Here is a 14,778-nt window from a genome sequence, read left to right as displayed (position 1 = left end):
TTGATAATCATTGATACAAATTATTGATAGATAATTATTGATAGGCTTCGCCACCATCTGCTTGAGCACCAGCATCCAGAGCAGTCAGGCTTTACACCAAAGAGGTCAACGATTGACCGTATCCTTGCTCTTCGGGTCCTCACCGAACGCAGATGAGAGTTTCGGCAGGGGCTGCTTGCAGTTTCTGTTGATCTCTGAAAAGAGTTTAATTCAGTGAATCGGGATGCCCTCTGGAGGATTCTTGGTCTTCGTGGGGTGGCACCAAAACTGATCGAACTGATGTCTGAACTCTACTCTGGTACTGAGAGTGCTGTGAGATGTGGTGGTACCATCTCAGACTTATTTCCAGTTGTTACTGGAGCTCATCAGGGGGTGTGTACTGGCCCCCACACTTTTCAGCACTTGTATGGACTGGATTTTTGGGAGGATGTCGGAGAGATCAAGCAACGGTGCATCGTTTGGGAATGTCAAGATCTCTGACCTTGATTTCGCAGATGATGCAGTCATCTTTGCGGAGACTTTAGATATCCTTTTGGGGGCCCTCGCGGTGCTGATTGAGGAGTTGGAGCTGCTGGGATTATGGGTTTCTTGGGTCAAAACTAAGATCCAGGCTTTTAATGACATCTTGGATGCTGCTGTCCTGTATGTGCTTGTTTGTGGTGAGGATGTTGAGGTCACGGAGAGATTCACTTACCTTGGCAGTGATATTCATGTCTCTGCTGGCTGAGAGTCAGGGGTCAATAGACGTCTGGGTCGAGCCTGGGGAATCATGGATTCACTGGATCATGGGGTGTGGTGCGGCCAGTCCCTGTGCGGGAGGACGAAAGTCCGAGTCTTCAGGTCCTTGGTACTTCCAGTCTTGCTCTATGGATGCGAGACTTGGACTCTGACCAAGGATCTAAGACGGAGGCTTATTTCCTTTGGTACCAGGTCTCTTCGGAGAATCCTTGGCTATCGCTGGTTGGACTTTGTGTCCAACGAGCGGTTGCTGAGAGAGACTCAAATGAGATTTGCTACCTGTATAGTCCGTGAGCGTCAGCTGTGGCTGTATGGACATGTGGCTCGTTTTCCTGACGCTGATCCTGCTCACCAGATTCTCTCAGAGAGGGAGTCTCGTGAGTGGAGGAGGTCAATGGGCCGACCACATGCCTCGTGGTTGCAGCAGGTTGATCGGCATCTCTCGGAGATGGGGATGGGCCAGGCATCTGCCTGGGGGAAGGCCAAACGGAGGCCCCTGGAGTACCGGCGGAAAGTGGACACAGCGACGCGCTGCTCTGGTGCATGCTCCCATACCTGACCTGACTTGACCTGACCCCTTAGACCTTAACACCATTGAGACCCCTTCCACCTTTCAGACAGATGAGATCTTGGACCTTGACCATTTCGAGCTTCGGACCACTTGGACCTTTTTAGATTACAAATATATTTCATATCATGAATTGTACAAATAAACTTGTACAAAAGAAATGTTTGTATTATGATTGGTGTAAATATTGACAACACAGCAACTCATGTACAGTCATTATCCTGAGTTAAAACAAGCCTGTGCCTCTGATGTGTGTTGAGGCAAGCATAGCCGTGAGCCGACACACACACACACACACACACACACACACACACACACACACACACACACACACACACACACACACACACACACACACACACACACACACACTGCTTCAAAAAATGTTATCACTGATATGGGACTGTCGTTTTTATTGAAAAATGAACAGAAAATACACTGTTAACAGGATAACAAATGGATGTTAATAGCTTCAAAAAGTCACTCTCCACTTGTTTGCCATCATTGTCAACACATGCCTGGGATCTTCTCCAGGTGGTCACCAGAGCCTGGAGGCACATTTCTTGCGGTATTGTTGCAACACATTTTAAATTTTCTGTCAGAGGTCTCGCACATTATGTGGCTTGGCAGCATAAACACGTTTCTTTACCATACCCCACAGCCAGAAATCACAAGGTGTGAGATCTTGTGAATGTGCTGGCCATTTCACAGGCCCTCCTCTGCCAATCCATCTCCACTCTAATTTTCTGTTAAGATGAGTGTGAACATTCGAAGCAAAGTGGGGTCGAGCACCATCCAACTGAAAATATCCGGTAAGCTGGATTTGTATTGGCAGGTTGTCCTCTGCGAAATTCTCCATCATGTGCAAGAGTCACCACCGTTGATTGTGGTGTTTTCAAAAAGATACGGCCCTACCACTCCTGTTCCAGTGACTGCACACCAGACATTCACCTTGGGCGCTGTCTCATTCATTCTCACGCACAACATAAGGATTCTCAATCCCCCAGAAGACACAGTTGTTTGTTCACATGTCCACTTACATGAAAGGTTGCCTTTTCGCTGAATGCCACTAGCCTCTGAATGTCAAGTTCCAAATTCTTCATCTCTAAGAAAATTTTGCAAGCCTCAACACGAGTGGCTTTATCTGCAGGACGTAAGGCTTGCACAATCTGCAAATGATATGGCCACAATTCTCCACACAATTGCCCGGGGACGACCACATTCTACACTGAACCATCTGGTTGATTTCCCTGGGCTACGCAAGAAAGCTTCTTATGTCGCAGCTATGTTTGCAGGGGAATGGCCTGTTCGTGGTCGACCACTGTTCCCTTTGTAATTATCAGCGACTGAGCCGGTTTCGACGAGCTTGATGTAAACGCGATAAATGGTCAATCTCAAGGGTGGATTGCAGTTGAAATGCTCTCTGTATTTGTGGCGAACCACAGTGGGTGGCTGAAAGACATCCATCCAGGCAGCAACCTTTCTTCTTTGCTCCAAAGTCAATCTCATTGCTATTTCAGTCAACTGCAAGGAAAGAAAAAAAATTCTCAGAAGTGTTAACATTTTTTTGAAGCACTCTGTGTATATTTATATATACAGTGCGTATGGAAAGTCTACACCACCTTTCAAAATTTTCACCTTTTGTTGCCTTGTAGCCAGGAATTAAATTGCATTAAATCAGACTTTTTCCACCTTTATTACACATCGCAATCCTCAACTTCCAACTGAAAAACAAAATCTACAATTTTCACAAAATTAATTGAAAATACAAAACTAGAATAGCTTTTTTGACAACAATCCCTGAATTAATTTGATAGCAATTACAGCTGTGAGTCTATTGGGATAGGTCTCTACCAACTTTTCACACCTTGATTGGGCAATATTTGCCCATTCTTCTGTACAAAACTGTTCAAGGTTCATGGGGGAGCATTGATGAACAATAATCTTCAAGTCATGGCACAGATTTTTGATTGGATTTAGGTCGGGGCTCTGACTGGGCCACTCAAGGACATTTATCTTTTTGTTTCTTAGCCACTCCAGTGTCACTTTGGCTCTGTGTTTCAGGTCATTGTCATGCTGAAAGGTGAACTTCCATCGCAATTTCATCTTTCTTGCAGAGGGAAGCAGGTTTTCCTCTGGGATTTTTCTGTATTTTGCTTCATCCACTTTCCCTTCTATCCTGACAAAGTGCCCCCAGTCCCTGCTGATGAGAATCATCCCCATAACATGATGCTGCCACCTTCATACTTCACAGTAGGGATGGTGTTATTTGGGTGATGTGCTGTGTTCGGTTTGCGCCAAAGTTTTGCATTTAGGCAAAAAAGTTCTATCAGACCACAAAACTTTTTGCCATATGGCTTCAGAATCTCTGCAATGTGTTTTGCATGCCTAAAATTGGACTATACCTGGTATTGGTTTAATGGTTAGGGTGGCTGGCTTGGGACCCTAAGGTCTTGTGTTCAAATCCTGCTCTCCGTTGAATTAATACCAGGTGGGGTTGACTCAGCCTGTCATCCTTCCGAGGTCAACAAAATGTGTACCAGCTTGCTGAGAAGATTGAGCCATTTGAGTATCCTGTGTTGGAGTGGTGACCTGTCCAGGATTGTGCCTAATAACCAAGGAGACTGCTTAGGTAGCACCAACACTCTGCACAGAGTTATGGTCCCAATGAATGAATGGATGGATGAATGGATGGATGCAAATGGACTCAAGATGAGCTTTTTTTGAGTAATGGCTTCCTTCTTGCCACCCTACCATGCAGGCCAGACTTGTGGAGTGCTTGAGATATTGTTGTCACATGCACACAGTGATCAAACTTTGCCATAAATGCATGTAGCTCTTTCAAAGTTGCCATTGGCCTCTTGGTGGCCTCTCTGATCAGTCTCCTCCTTGCCTGGTCATCCAGGCGGCCATCAGCGGTCATCCAATCAATCCAGTTTGGAGGGACGGCCTGGTGTCGGCAGAGTCTTTGTGGTACCATACCGCTTCCACTTATTATTGATTGTCTTAACTGCGCTTCAAGGGATATTCAAGGTGTTTGAAATATTTTCTACCCATCCCCTGATCTGTGCCTTTCTACAACTTTATCCCAGAGGTCTTTTGAAAACTCCTTGGTGCTCATGGTTGAGTCTTTGCTGTGAAATGCACTACCCAGCAGCAGTACCCCTAATTTTATTCTGAAATCGTCAGAATCACTCCAATTTAACACAGGTGGAGGCCATTTAAATTGGTGTGTGATTTTGAAGATGACTGGTTCCACCTGAGCGAATTTACAATTGCTATTAAAAGGGGGGGGGTGGATACTTATTCAACCAAGATATTCTAGTTTTGTGTTTTTAATTAATTTTCTGAAATTTGTCGAATTTGTTTTTCACATGGAAGATGTGGTTATGATGTGTAAATAAATGTGGGAAAAGTCTAATTTAATGCAATTTAATTACAGGTTAAAAGGTATCAAAAGATGAAAAATTTGTCAGGGGGTGTAGACTTTCCATATGCACTGTATATCCTGTATATATCTATGCAGAAGTTGTATTTTCTGTCCCTCCATCAATAGAATTGCCCCCACCTGCAGTAACCCCATCATATTTCATACCGTTGGAATCCTCCTGTGTGTCTGCACAAGGTGTGGGTACCTGTGTTCATGAAATCATAATCCGAATAAAAGTGTCATCCTGCTAGCAGAGCATGCATGCCATCTGAGCAACTTGCAACTCTCAGCATCCCATTCTTTGTGTGGGGATGTAAAATCAGATGTCTGCATTTAGGACTTTTATATTAAAGACATTAAGGCACATCTCCAAAGATGTAGGCCATTGTGTGCAGGCACCCTGTTTGAATTCCCTGCCAAGAAATGAAATGGCCAGTATGTAAGTGATTTCAAAGGGATATGGATGTCTGTAATCATGAATTGAATTGTTTCTGCTTTCACACAGTTCTCCCCAAACCCCCATCATGAGCAAGCGTATCAGCAGCATTGTGGAGTTCATGACTCTGACAGTGTTCAAGTACACAGTACGAGGCCTGTATGAAGAGCATCGTTTTCTATTTGCACTTTTGCTTGCCCTAAAGATAGACCTGCAGAGAAAACACATCAAACACCAAGAGTTCCTCATTTTCATCAAAGGTTACTTGTTTGTGCTTCCTTTTGCATCATCTCTGTCATCAGAACATGATTTGATTTATAGATTTGTTTTTGTTTTCATGCAGGAAGTGAGGATCATGGAATAAGTGAAAGACACAGGATAAGGGTCAATGTACTGAACGAGGGCAGAGGGGAAGCAGGCAGGCAATAACACTGTAAGCAAAGGGAAGAATACCTGGAGGTTGAGAAAACATGAAAACGATTCACAGGTAGATAAACTGATGCACGTTTCAGATTCTAGGGCAATACAGTATACTTGGATGTGCTAAAGTATCCATTGAAAAATATAGCATTTGAGAATCTATAAAACACACACACAGACACACGTGGATGTCTCATAGAAGCATAACTCCTGAAGATGAATTTTATATGATGAATGCACTCATTTTTTAAGCATTTCTACATGGAGTAACTTGTACATGTATTCCATGTAGAGCTAGAATGGTACTCATTAGAGCACAAACCTCAGTCAGGCTGAACAGTTTGTTTTGTAGCTCACTGATCGACTGGATTTGGATCTAGACCTGAAGCAAAATCTAATTGGCTTGTTGTTGTCACCTACCCAACAAATCCACCAAGTTTCTTCCAAATCCGTCCGCAACGTTTTGAGGAACAGCATATCATTTTTGGCCCTCATCTTTCAATGGTGAAGAATCATTGATCCGATCCGGATCCAGATCCGGATCCGGATCTTCAACAAAATCGAATCAATTTGGTCATTGTCACATACCCAAACCTGTCTACCATGTTTCATCCAAATCCTTCTTCAAGTTTTTGAGATATCCTGCTCACAGACAAACAAGCAAGAAAGATGTCATGCAGAGCACGATACTTGCAGAATCCAGAAAACAAATTTGACCTCAAAACTAATTGGCGGTTGAATTCAATGACCAAATATGAAACTCCTCTTCAAATCTCATCAATCGCATGAAATTTGACAATTTTAGAAATTTGGCCTATGTTGACCTTTTGGCCGATGTTGACCTCAAAAAAATTTCAGTGACCTGAAATATAAATCCTCTTCCAATTTCATGCCAATCGGATGAAAATTGAGGATTTCAGAAATATAACCTTCGTTGTTGACCATCGGCCTATGTTGACCTTTTGGTCTATGTTGACCTCAAATAATTGGTGGTTGAATTCAGTAAGCTGAGATGAAAATCCTGTTCAAATTTCTCGTCAATCAGATGAAAATTGAGGATTTTATAAATCTGGCAAATATATTTTATAAATTTGGCTTATTTGGATGTTTTAACCTTTCGACCTCAACCCCCAAAAGGATTCTTGCTTGTGACAAACTCTACCATGTGGTGAAGTTTTGTGAAGATTGGTTTAAAATTGTGACCTATAGGCGATTGACAAACAGAGAAACAAAGAAATAAACCAATGTCACCCGCAGGGTGACCCGTAACTTGCCAAAAGGTGACCACGTGTGACTTCTTTAAGGTCACACTGAGGTGAACAGAGCTGCTATCCACCAGGAGCGACTCCTTGAGGAATATCTGCCTACGAAAGATTCCGATGAGAATCGTTCTACAGAGTAACCATGAAAAATATGTGTTTGCCTCATAACGTCACCAAATGACGTCATAATGTCTCAATCTTGACATATCTAGAAAGCACTCATCGAGGTGTTCAATTTGAGGTACTACACGATATGGTTCCTAAAACTTGAAAATTTGACCTTGGGGTCAAATATGTTTGACCTCAGGTGCTAACCATGAAGGTCAAGGCCAATCGTCACCAAAAATGATTCAGCTGAGCGCCAGACCATGAACTATATTCCCATGAAGTTTGAAGACGATCCGATCAAAATTACTCAAAAAATAAGGGTTTCGTCGACTCCCCTGATTTGCGACAAAGTGACCTTGACCTTTGACCTTGACCTTCAAAATTTTGTGTGCTGAAAGGGACCTCTATAGGCCTCTGATATGCAAAGTTACAAAAATTTTCAATGATAACTGTGCTCTGCAGAATTTTTTACACTTGATTACAGACAAACAAACAACAAAAAAAACATACAAGCTGACTAACGTATCTTGCAAAAACTTCGTTTTGGCAAGATAACAAGCTGGTAGGCGGCGATGGGTCGCCGAGCATGGAAACTATAAGATATAGAGCAAAATGGATGCCATATTGCAGATAGGGAGTCACCTTAAGATTATGCATATCAAATGTCATCCAGTTCCATCTACTGATAACTATTCAGTATCCATTTGAATGAAAAGTACCGAAAATGCGGTTTGAAATCAGAAAACTCCCAAGTTCGAGGGGATGCTGTGGGTGAACAAAGATCTAAATAGAAAATCCTGCTCGACCGTTTGTGCACAATGTATTCCAGACGATTAGTGTGAATTTTCAGAACCATCCGACCATAACCCGAGGAGGAGTAGCATTTGGCGCAAAGGCACCTCCAGCTCTCGCATATTATCGATTTTTGCACTAATTGACCTTTGACCCCTGACCGAAGCGAAATCGGTCAATATGTCCTGAGGCAAAGTTATATAGTACTAATTGAGTACCATGAACCTGCAAAGTTTCATTCGTATCGATGCACTCACCTGGTCGCTAGGGGGCCTTCAATTTTCGTCAATTTTCGCGCATATCCTAATTGCAGGGGGCGCTGTGGGTAAAGTATTCCATATATCACAAAAACCGGAATATATTTGCTAGAGCATCACCTGTAGATCATTCGTGCCAAATTTCATAACCCTGCGTGGGATAATGGCTTTCGGAATTGATATCGCGTGAACGGTACCGACTGTGAAGGTTTTTCGGTTGTTTCTAGGGAACCAAAGCATCCCTAGCAACCATCACAATTTCCAAATCACAAGGTCATAAGATGTACCTACCACCCGAGTTTGGTCAAAATCCGCCCACGTTTACTACCAATTATGCTGATGACAAATGAACAAACATCCAAACAAACATCCAAACAAACAGCCAGAATTACTGACAATAAGGGTCACCTATTTCGGCGACCCAACAGACACAGACAGACAAACAACCAAACAAGAAAAAAAGATGTCGTGCAGAGCACGATACTTTCAAATTCCACCCCCTCTCCAAAGGTTGCCATGGAGACATCAAATTGTCCATTTCATTAAGATTAAAATTCACAATCTTAATCAAAGTTCAGGTCAATCGGATGAAAATTGATTGTTTTTCAGATTGAAATTGAGTTTAGAAATTTGACCTTGAGCAAAAGTGGCCCCCTTCGAAAAAATAGTGCAGACCACTGATCTATACAGAGCATCGGTTCTGCCAAAGCAGTTTCTTTCATCAGGGATTATAATCCTGGACAGGTCACCATTCCCACTCAGGATACTTGACTGAGAGTGCAGGCATTTGTAATTTGTTCAGGGTGCCGGCGATAACTTGCTGATACTTCAAGGACACCCTAGCATTTTTAATGTCCACCAAGAATGACAGCTGATGTGATGCCCGGCTTAACGTCTGTCCGAGGGACAGCACACACACACACACACACACACACTGATGAGTCACACTGCCTGTGAAACACCATGGTGACAGTTTATAGCTAAGTCGAGATTCGAGCCCAGGCTCGTTAACTCAAAGGCGAGTGTGCATTCCTCTCGGCTATCCTGCTCACCCCGATCACATAATCACCGATATAGAATTGGATAGACCAGTCAGTGGATCGATGTAGATTTAGACTTGGTGTGTTTTGTTTTTGCAGATAGCATAAGAGGGGTAAGGAGGTGATGATTTGAAGTGAGCTTGTCATTTCAATGTCTTCATTCACTACACGAATGATTGTTGATATTCCTTACTTATTGCTCGAGTTAACCCACCACAGGGCATCATGGGTTGCACTCATTGCATGTCACATCTTCACTTGAGTGATATATTACAAATATCATTTCAGGAGGAGCCTCACTCGATCTCAGAGCATGTCCCCCTAAACCAAGTAAGTGGATCTCTGACCTCACATGGCTCAATCTTGTCACGCTCAGCAAGCTTCCACACTTTTCCAGGATTACTGAACAGGTGAGTAAATGCTTCATTTTTATCTTTCTTTAACCTCCCTACCCCTCCCATATCCCACACCTCATCCACTCACCCCCTCCCCCCCTAACTCCCAAAATACGTTACTTAGCCTCGCTGATTGTTACCAGATTACTCGCAATGAAAAGCAATGGAAAATCTGGGTTGAGAACGAAGTACCTGAGGAAGTCGCTCTTCCTGATGGCTATGAAGATGAACTGGACTGTTTCCGACGTCTTATACTCATCCGTGCTTGGTGCCCTGATCGTACAATTCCACAGGTTCTGTTTTCATTGCACAAAGCATTGTTTGTCGTTGACTATGTCCACACACCTTTCAACACCAAAATTAATTGTTTACCTTTTCTACTTTGAATTCTACTTTTCTATGAGTATTTTAAAATGCGTATTTGCCATCTTGTTTCCTGGACTCACTAGGCTCATCGTTATGTCTCAGAGGTTTTGGGGGAGACATTCACAGAAGGAGTTCCACTTGACCTCGAGGCGCTGTCCATCGAGGGAAATCCACAAACGCCTCTTCTGTGCTTGCTGTCCACTGGTGCTGACCCAAGTGAGGCCGTGCTTAGTCTAGGCAAATGCCTAGGCCATGGAACCTGTGCCGTCTCAATGGGGCAAGGCCAGGGAGTGCATGCACGGAAGCTCCTGGAGTATGCAATGATGAATGTAAGTATAAAGAGACTTGCAAGAAGCTCAAATTGATCAGATCGGAGGCAAATACTGTTCTGTATAAGCTAAATATGATTGTATATTATTGCACGATGACAAACACTTCTTTAACAGCCATACTTGTTCCGACCTTCTTGTGGGGTCCACCAGGAAATGTTTTTGGCCTGAGTCTTTTTATAAACTCGCTGACTAAGCCTGATGTTTGACAGAAGTTGACAGGAATTTGTAATTTGGTCAGAGTACCGATGATAACTTATAATCGGTGCACACATTGATGCCTCACCCTGCCTGTGAAACACCATGATGATAGTTTATAGCTGGGTCGAGATTCAAATCCAGGCTCGACAGCTCAGAGGGGAGTCTGCGTACCTCTTGGCTATCCGACCGGCCCATGGTTTTATATTATTTCAGAATGCCAAGTTGATTTTCTTTGGGGATGTAGTGGAGCATAAAATTCATGTTATTCAATCTCTCCTTATTAGGGTACTCGATTATAAAGTACTTAACTGGATTTGCTGAACTGAGCCTTTTCAACGTAAGTTCGGCATTGAATTCAAAAAACAGAATCTAAAGGGAACCACCTTCGGATCATCCGGTTCATTATTTTACGGACAAATTATATTTCTTCTCGTGCATGCAAAGAGCAATTTTGCAGTTGGGAAAAAAATAGCTAAACTGCTACTTTAGGAGTTGTTAAGGTCCTTTTATGATGAACCTTCAATTGCAAAAATCATCAGTCAAGAGCAGAGAGGTCTAATATACCACTTGTTGGTTTCTGCTTTTCTCCATAAAAAGTGGTAAAGTCACTGGTCTGCATCCGTAACAAATTATTCATCAGAGCTAACACACTGACTTGGGCTAACATTGGGCCAATGTCAGCACCATGATTGGCCAAATGTTGGCCATTCTCCCAGTGCTTTAACACCATGAGGTTGTTGTTGGACCATCATCAGATATTCCCTTGTGACCATTCCAACCTTTACTAACGTTTGCCCAACGTCGCCGTGCTGGCTGGGAAATGTGTAGAATGAGGTTTTTTTTTCCTTCGTTTCTTTTTCTTAAATTCTTGAGTCACCAACGTTTTGGAAATGATTTTCTACAGATGTCTACAATGGGCGAACTTTGTTGTGTTATGCCCTCAGCCGATCGACCCAAGGAACAAGCAAATCTGAATCGGATCCAGTTGGATTCTTCAAATTAGCAAATAAGCACCAATTGGCTCATGTCTCAACGATTATCTGGAGTTCGGTAGTCTGATTCACTCTCGCTAAAAATGGGTCTCGTGACACCAAAAGAGGGTCCATTATTGTTTTCTACTTTCTGGTTCATAGTGTGTGGGCAGCATATTTCTTCACAATTCCATAAGCCAAGTTCTGCATGTCGGATTATGGTTATGATGTCCACTTGTTGTTACTGTTGGGATAAATCATTGTAGAACACTTGTTTATCCATTACTGTAACTGTAAGTCACATACATATTTGTATATCTGTTTTTGTGTTCTTCCTGTGATACAATAGGCCACAGATGTAGTTCAGTATTACTTCCAATCATGCAATGAAGAACTAGTCTTGCTGGTTAAGGTTACTGTCGATCTGCATCGGTGGACAGGTAGAACAATGGATGAAATTGACAGGATGTTGATTGAGGTATACTAACCCTCATGGGAAACAAGGAGAAGATGAAGTTTGTCATGTGGCACGATGAGTGCTATACGTCCATTGTGTTTTTTTAATGGGTATTTCGTTGATGTGAGTACCATCCGTGCCCTACTTTTTTCTTCCCCCCCCCCTTTCCACACATAGAACACATGAATTCCATTTGGCATTCATTTTGACCATACCTGTAATGATTCGCTAAGGGATGAACACTTGAGGTTTGTTGTACGTATTGAGAATCATTGTAAATGATCGTCAATGGGATTATGTCCTCTGTGTTTGGTAAATATAGAATGCAGGTACTAATATGTGTTGTATTGTTACTGTCATTGTAGGCAACCACCCCACTACCTTGTATTCCCTTTTCATTGGGAACCTTATCTTTGGACTTGTCCTTCATAACAAGATAAACTGTGTTCTCCAACACCGTTGTGGTTTCTCTGATTACTGCCTGCATTGGTCACAGTCGACTTGGCCTTGCTTGCCACGGCGGTTAACGTACCTCAATAAAATCAACATCCTGATGATTTCATCCATTCCACATCACATCAGCTTTCATCTGCATCTCTCTCGCTCTTCTCTGCCTCATTTGACTTCAACCTCATAAAACTCAAATTAGACTTTGCTATCTCACAACATCCAACTTTGAGTTCAACTTTTCGTTTCTTGCACCGCACTTTCCCAATCACTCTTCCATACCCATTGCTTTCTCTTGCTTTCTTCCTTCCCTTTATCCCACTCTCCAAACACATCCTTCTCACTCCTTCTGGCTCATCAATTATTATTTCGGAAAAAAACATTAATTCCCAATTTATTCAACTTCTCATTCATTCATTCTTTCTTTCTTAATGCTCATTCATGTGTCGTGTGGTCGCACTGCTTCCCTAAGAAATCAATATAGCCAATCCTTTCCACTTTTTTTTTCTTTGGAGCAGAGGAAGAGCAGGAGAGAGACATTTCCATCCATCCATCGGGACCACACTCTGTACAGAGCGTCAGTGCTGCCGAAGCAGTCTCCTGGGCTATTGAGCACAATCCTGGATGGGTCGTCACTCTGACGCAGGACACTCAATTGGCTCAATCATCTCTGTAAGCTGGTACTCATTTTGCCGACCTTGGGAAAATGACAGGCTGAGTCAACCCCACTTGGTATTAATTCAATGGGAAGCAGGATTTGAACTCAGGACCCTAGGATCCCAAGCCTGCCACCCTAAACATTAAGAGGAGACATTTGTGGGGAAGTTTGTCATTACCAAGTCCAGAAGGGAGGATTTGCCATTGTGAGAAATCCTGGTTGGAAAGTTCACAAATAGTCAGTCCCATGTAGTCACAGAAGTCCTTTGCTGAAGTGCCATAGCTGGTGAGAGAGCTACTGGTAACAGAGCTACCAATACCCAGCCAAGTTGCATGGTGACCATTGAAATCGCCACATATGAGGAAGAGAGAGTTGGGATGAGTGGTTAAAAGTTTGTCCTTGTTGTCTGAAAGATTCATAGTCATCACTATTTGGAGGATGATACAACATACAGAGAAACAAGAGGTGTGGGTAAAGGGGAAGTTGCAGCCAGAGGTACTGCTGGGGGTTGGGAGGTGTAAGATCAGTTCAAGGACAATGAGAAATTGACTTCTTGAACTAAAGTGCAACCAGTCACTGGGGCGTGATTCAGTCCTACCAAATCGGAGGAGTCAGGGATATCTGTTCAACAGATGATGTTAAACAGAGAAAGAATTCTGTTAAACAGATAATGTCTGATTTAGCAGCAGCCGTCTGGATTGAGAAATCTACTAGGTTTGACCACAGGCCTCAGATGTTTGAGGTCCACACAGTGAGGGCCAGAGCTTCGTCATTCCTCTCCTTCTTTCTCCTTCCCTTTCATATTCTCCCACCATGCTTGCATCTGCATACTCTTCTCCCTTTCTGGGCACTTTGTAAGCCCATTTGCATCAATCCACCATGCAGATACAGTGCAGTCTTTCAATAACACACGGAGCATTCGATAAACCAGGTCCATTGACACTCGAGGCCTATTCTTCAATCTCATGAATCTCTCCCTCCGGGTAACCACCTTCTCCCCAAATGTTGGCGCTTTCTTTTATGGGATACACTTGACGCACTTGGCTCTCTTACTAGTTATTTACTGCAGTACTTTGAGTAATCCATTGCTCGTGATAGTAACAGAGTTGTGGTCTATGTTTGGAGCTTCTCTACCCAGAGCCAATGCCTCACCATGTCCCTTTCCAACAATCCCCAAGGAATATATCCGTATATTTATCTCTCTTCACAGAAAAATGTTGTTTAGAGTAAGGGGCTCGGGGTGGAGTAGGGGGGTGGGAAAATGTCCCTGGTGAGAAAGAGAGGAAGATTCCTCCCCCCTCCCGACGCATATAGCTATATCCTACTTGCTGCTTTTGTTCAGTACAATGAACATTTTAAATTTGTGCTTGCTATACTGTCAGCCAGAGAGCCCTCTAAGACTTGTATTTAGGATGCTAAGCATATAAACTGACTGAGGATGTTATACTGGAGCAATGAAGGGGAGGGTTGGTGCGCTACTGCCCCACCGTACTGTGTATCTATGTTCAACTGCCCACCCAACTGTGATGATTTTGAGTGTGATACCCATTTTGAGTATGGTTTTGAGTATCCCAGACACAGAGTGAATGCTTTAACCATTATGTCACCATGTCTGGTTAAAATTTCTCTGCATTCTACTCTTTATACCTTCTTCAGTTGATAACTTAACTCCTACAGCGATACTGCCCCACTACCCATCACTTGTACACCAATTCCTGCAACGGGGCAATTACCAGAAAGTAATTGCCTTTTCCTCCTGAAAATTCAACCTCACTAGTGGGAACCTGAAATCTCTCTGTAAAGGTTTCAATCATTATGTTTTGGTCTTCAGATGTGCCAAAGCTCAACATCGAGCTAACACGAGGTGTGATCTTTTGTATTGCTCTCTCTCCACAATAACTTG

The 14,778-nt window shown here is 43.0% G+C and overlaps 1 protein-coding gene across 1 annotated transcript in view; it reads left to right on the top strand.

Moving 5' to 3' along the window:
* The window catches only part of DNAH5 (dynein axonemal heavy chain 5), a 254,698-nt gene that overhangs the window by 212,599 nt on the left and 27,321 nt on the right, over positions 1–14,778 (top strand). The window contains exons 67-70 of the mRNA XM_085890337.1: positions 5,242–5,432; positions 9,340–9,461; positions 9,590–9,739; positions 9,896–10,141. Of these exons, the coding sequence (XP_085746463.1) occupies positions 5,242–5,432; positions 9,340–9,461; positions 9,590–9,739; positions 9,896–10,141 (709 nt within the window). The remainder of the gene's footprint in view (positions 1–5,241; positions 5,433–9,339; positions 9,462–9,589; positions 9,740–9,895; positions 10,142–14,778) is intronic.

The sequence above is a fragment of the Eptatretus burgeri genome, chromosome 7 (assembly GCF_056783735.1).
Source record: "Eptatretus burgeri isolate ZD-2024b chromosome 7, Ebu_testis_v1, whole genome shotgun sequence".
NCBI classification, from domain to species: Eukaryota; Metazoa; Chordata; class Myxini; order Myxiniformes; family Myxinidae; genus Eptatretus; species Eptatretus burgeri.
The sequence above is the reverse complement of the archived record's forward strand: the minus strand, read 5'-3'. Positions and strand labels throughout refer to the sequence as shown.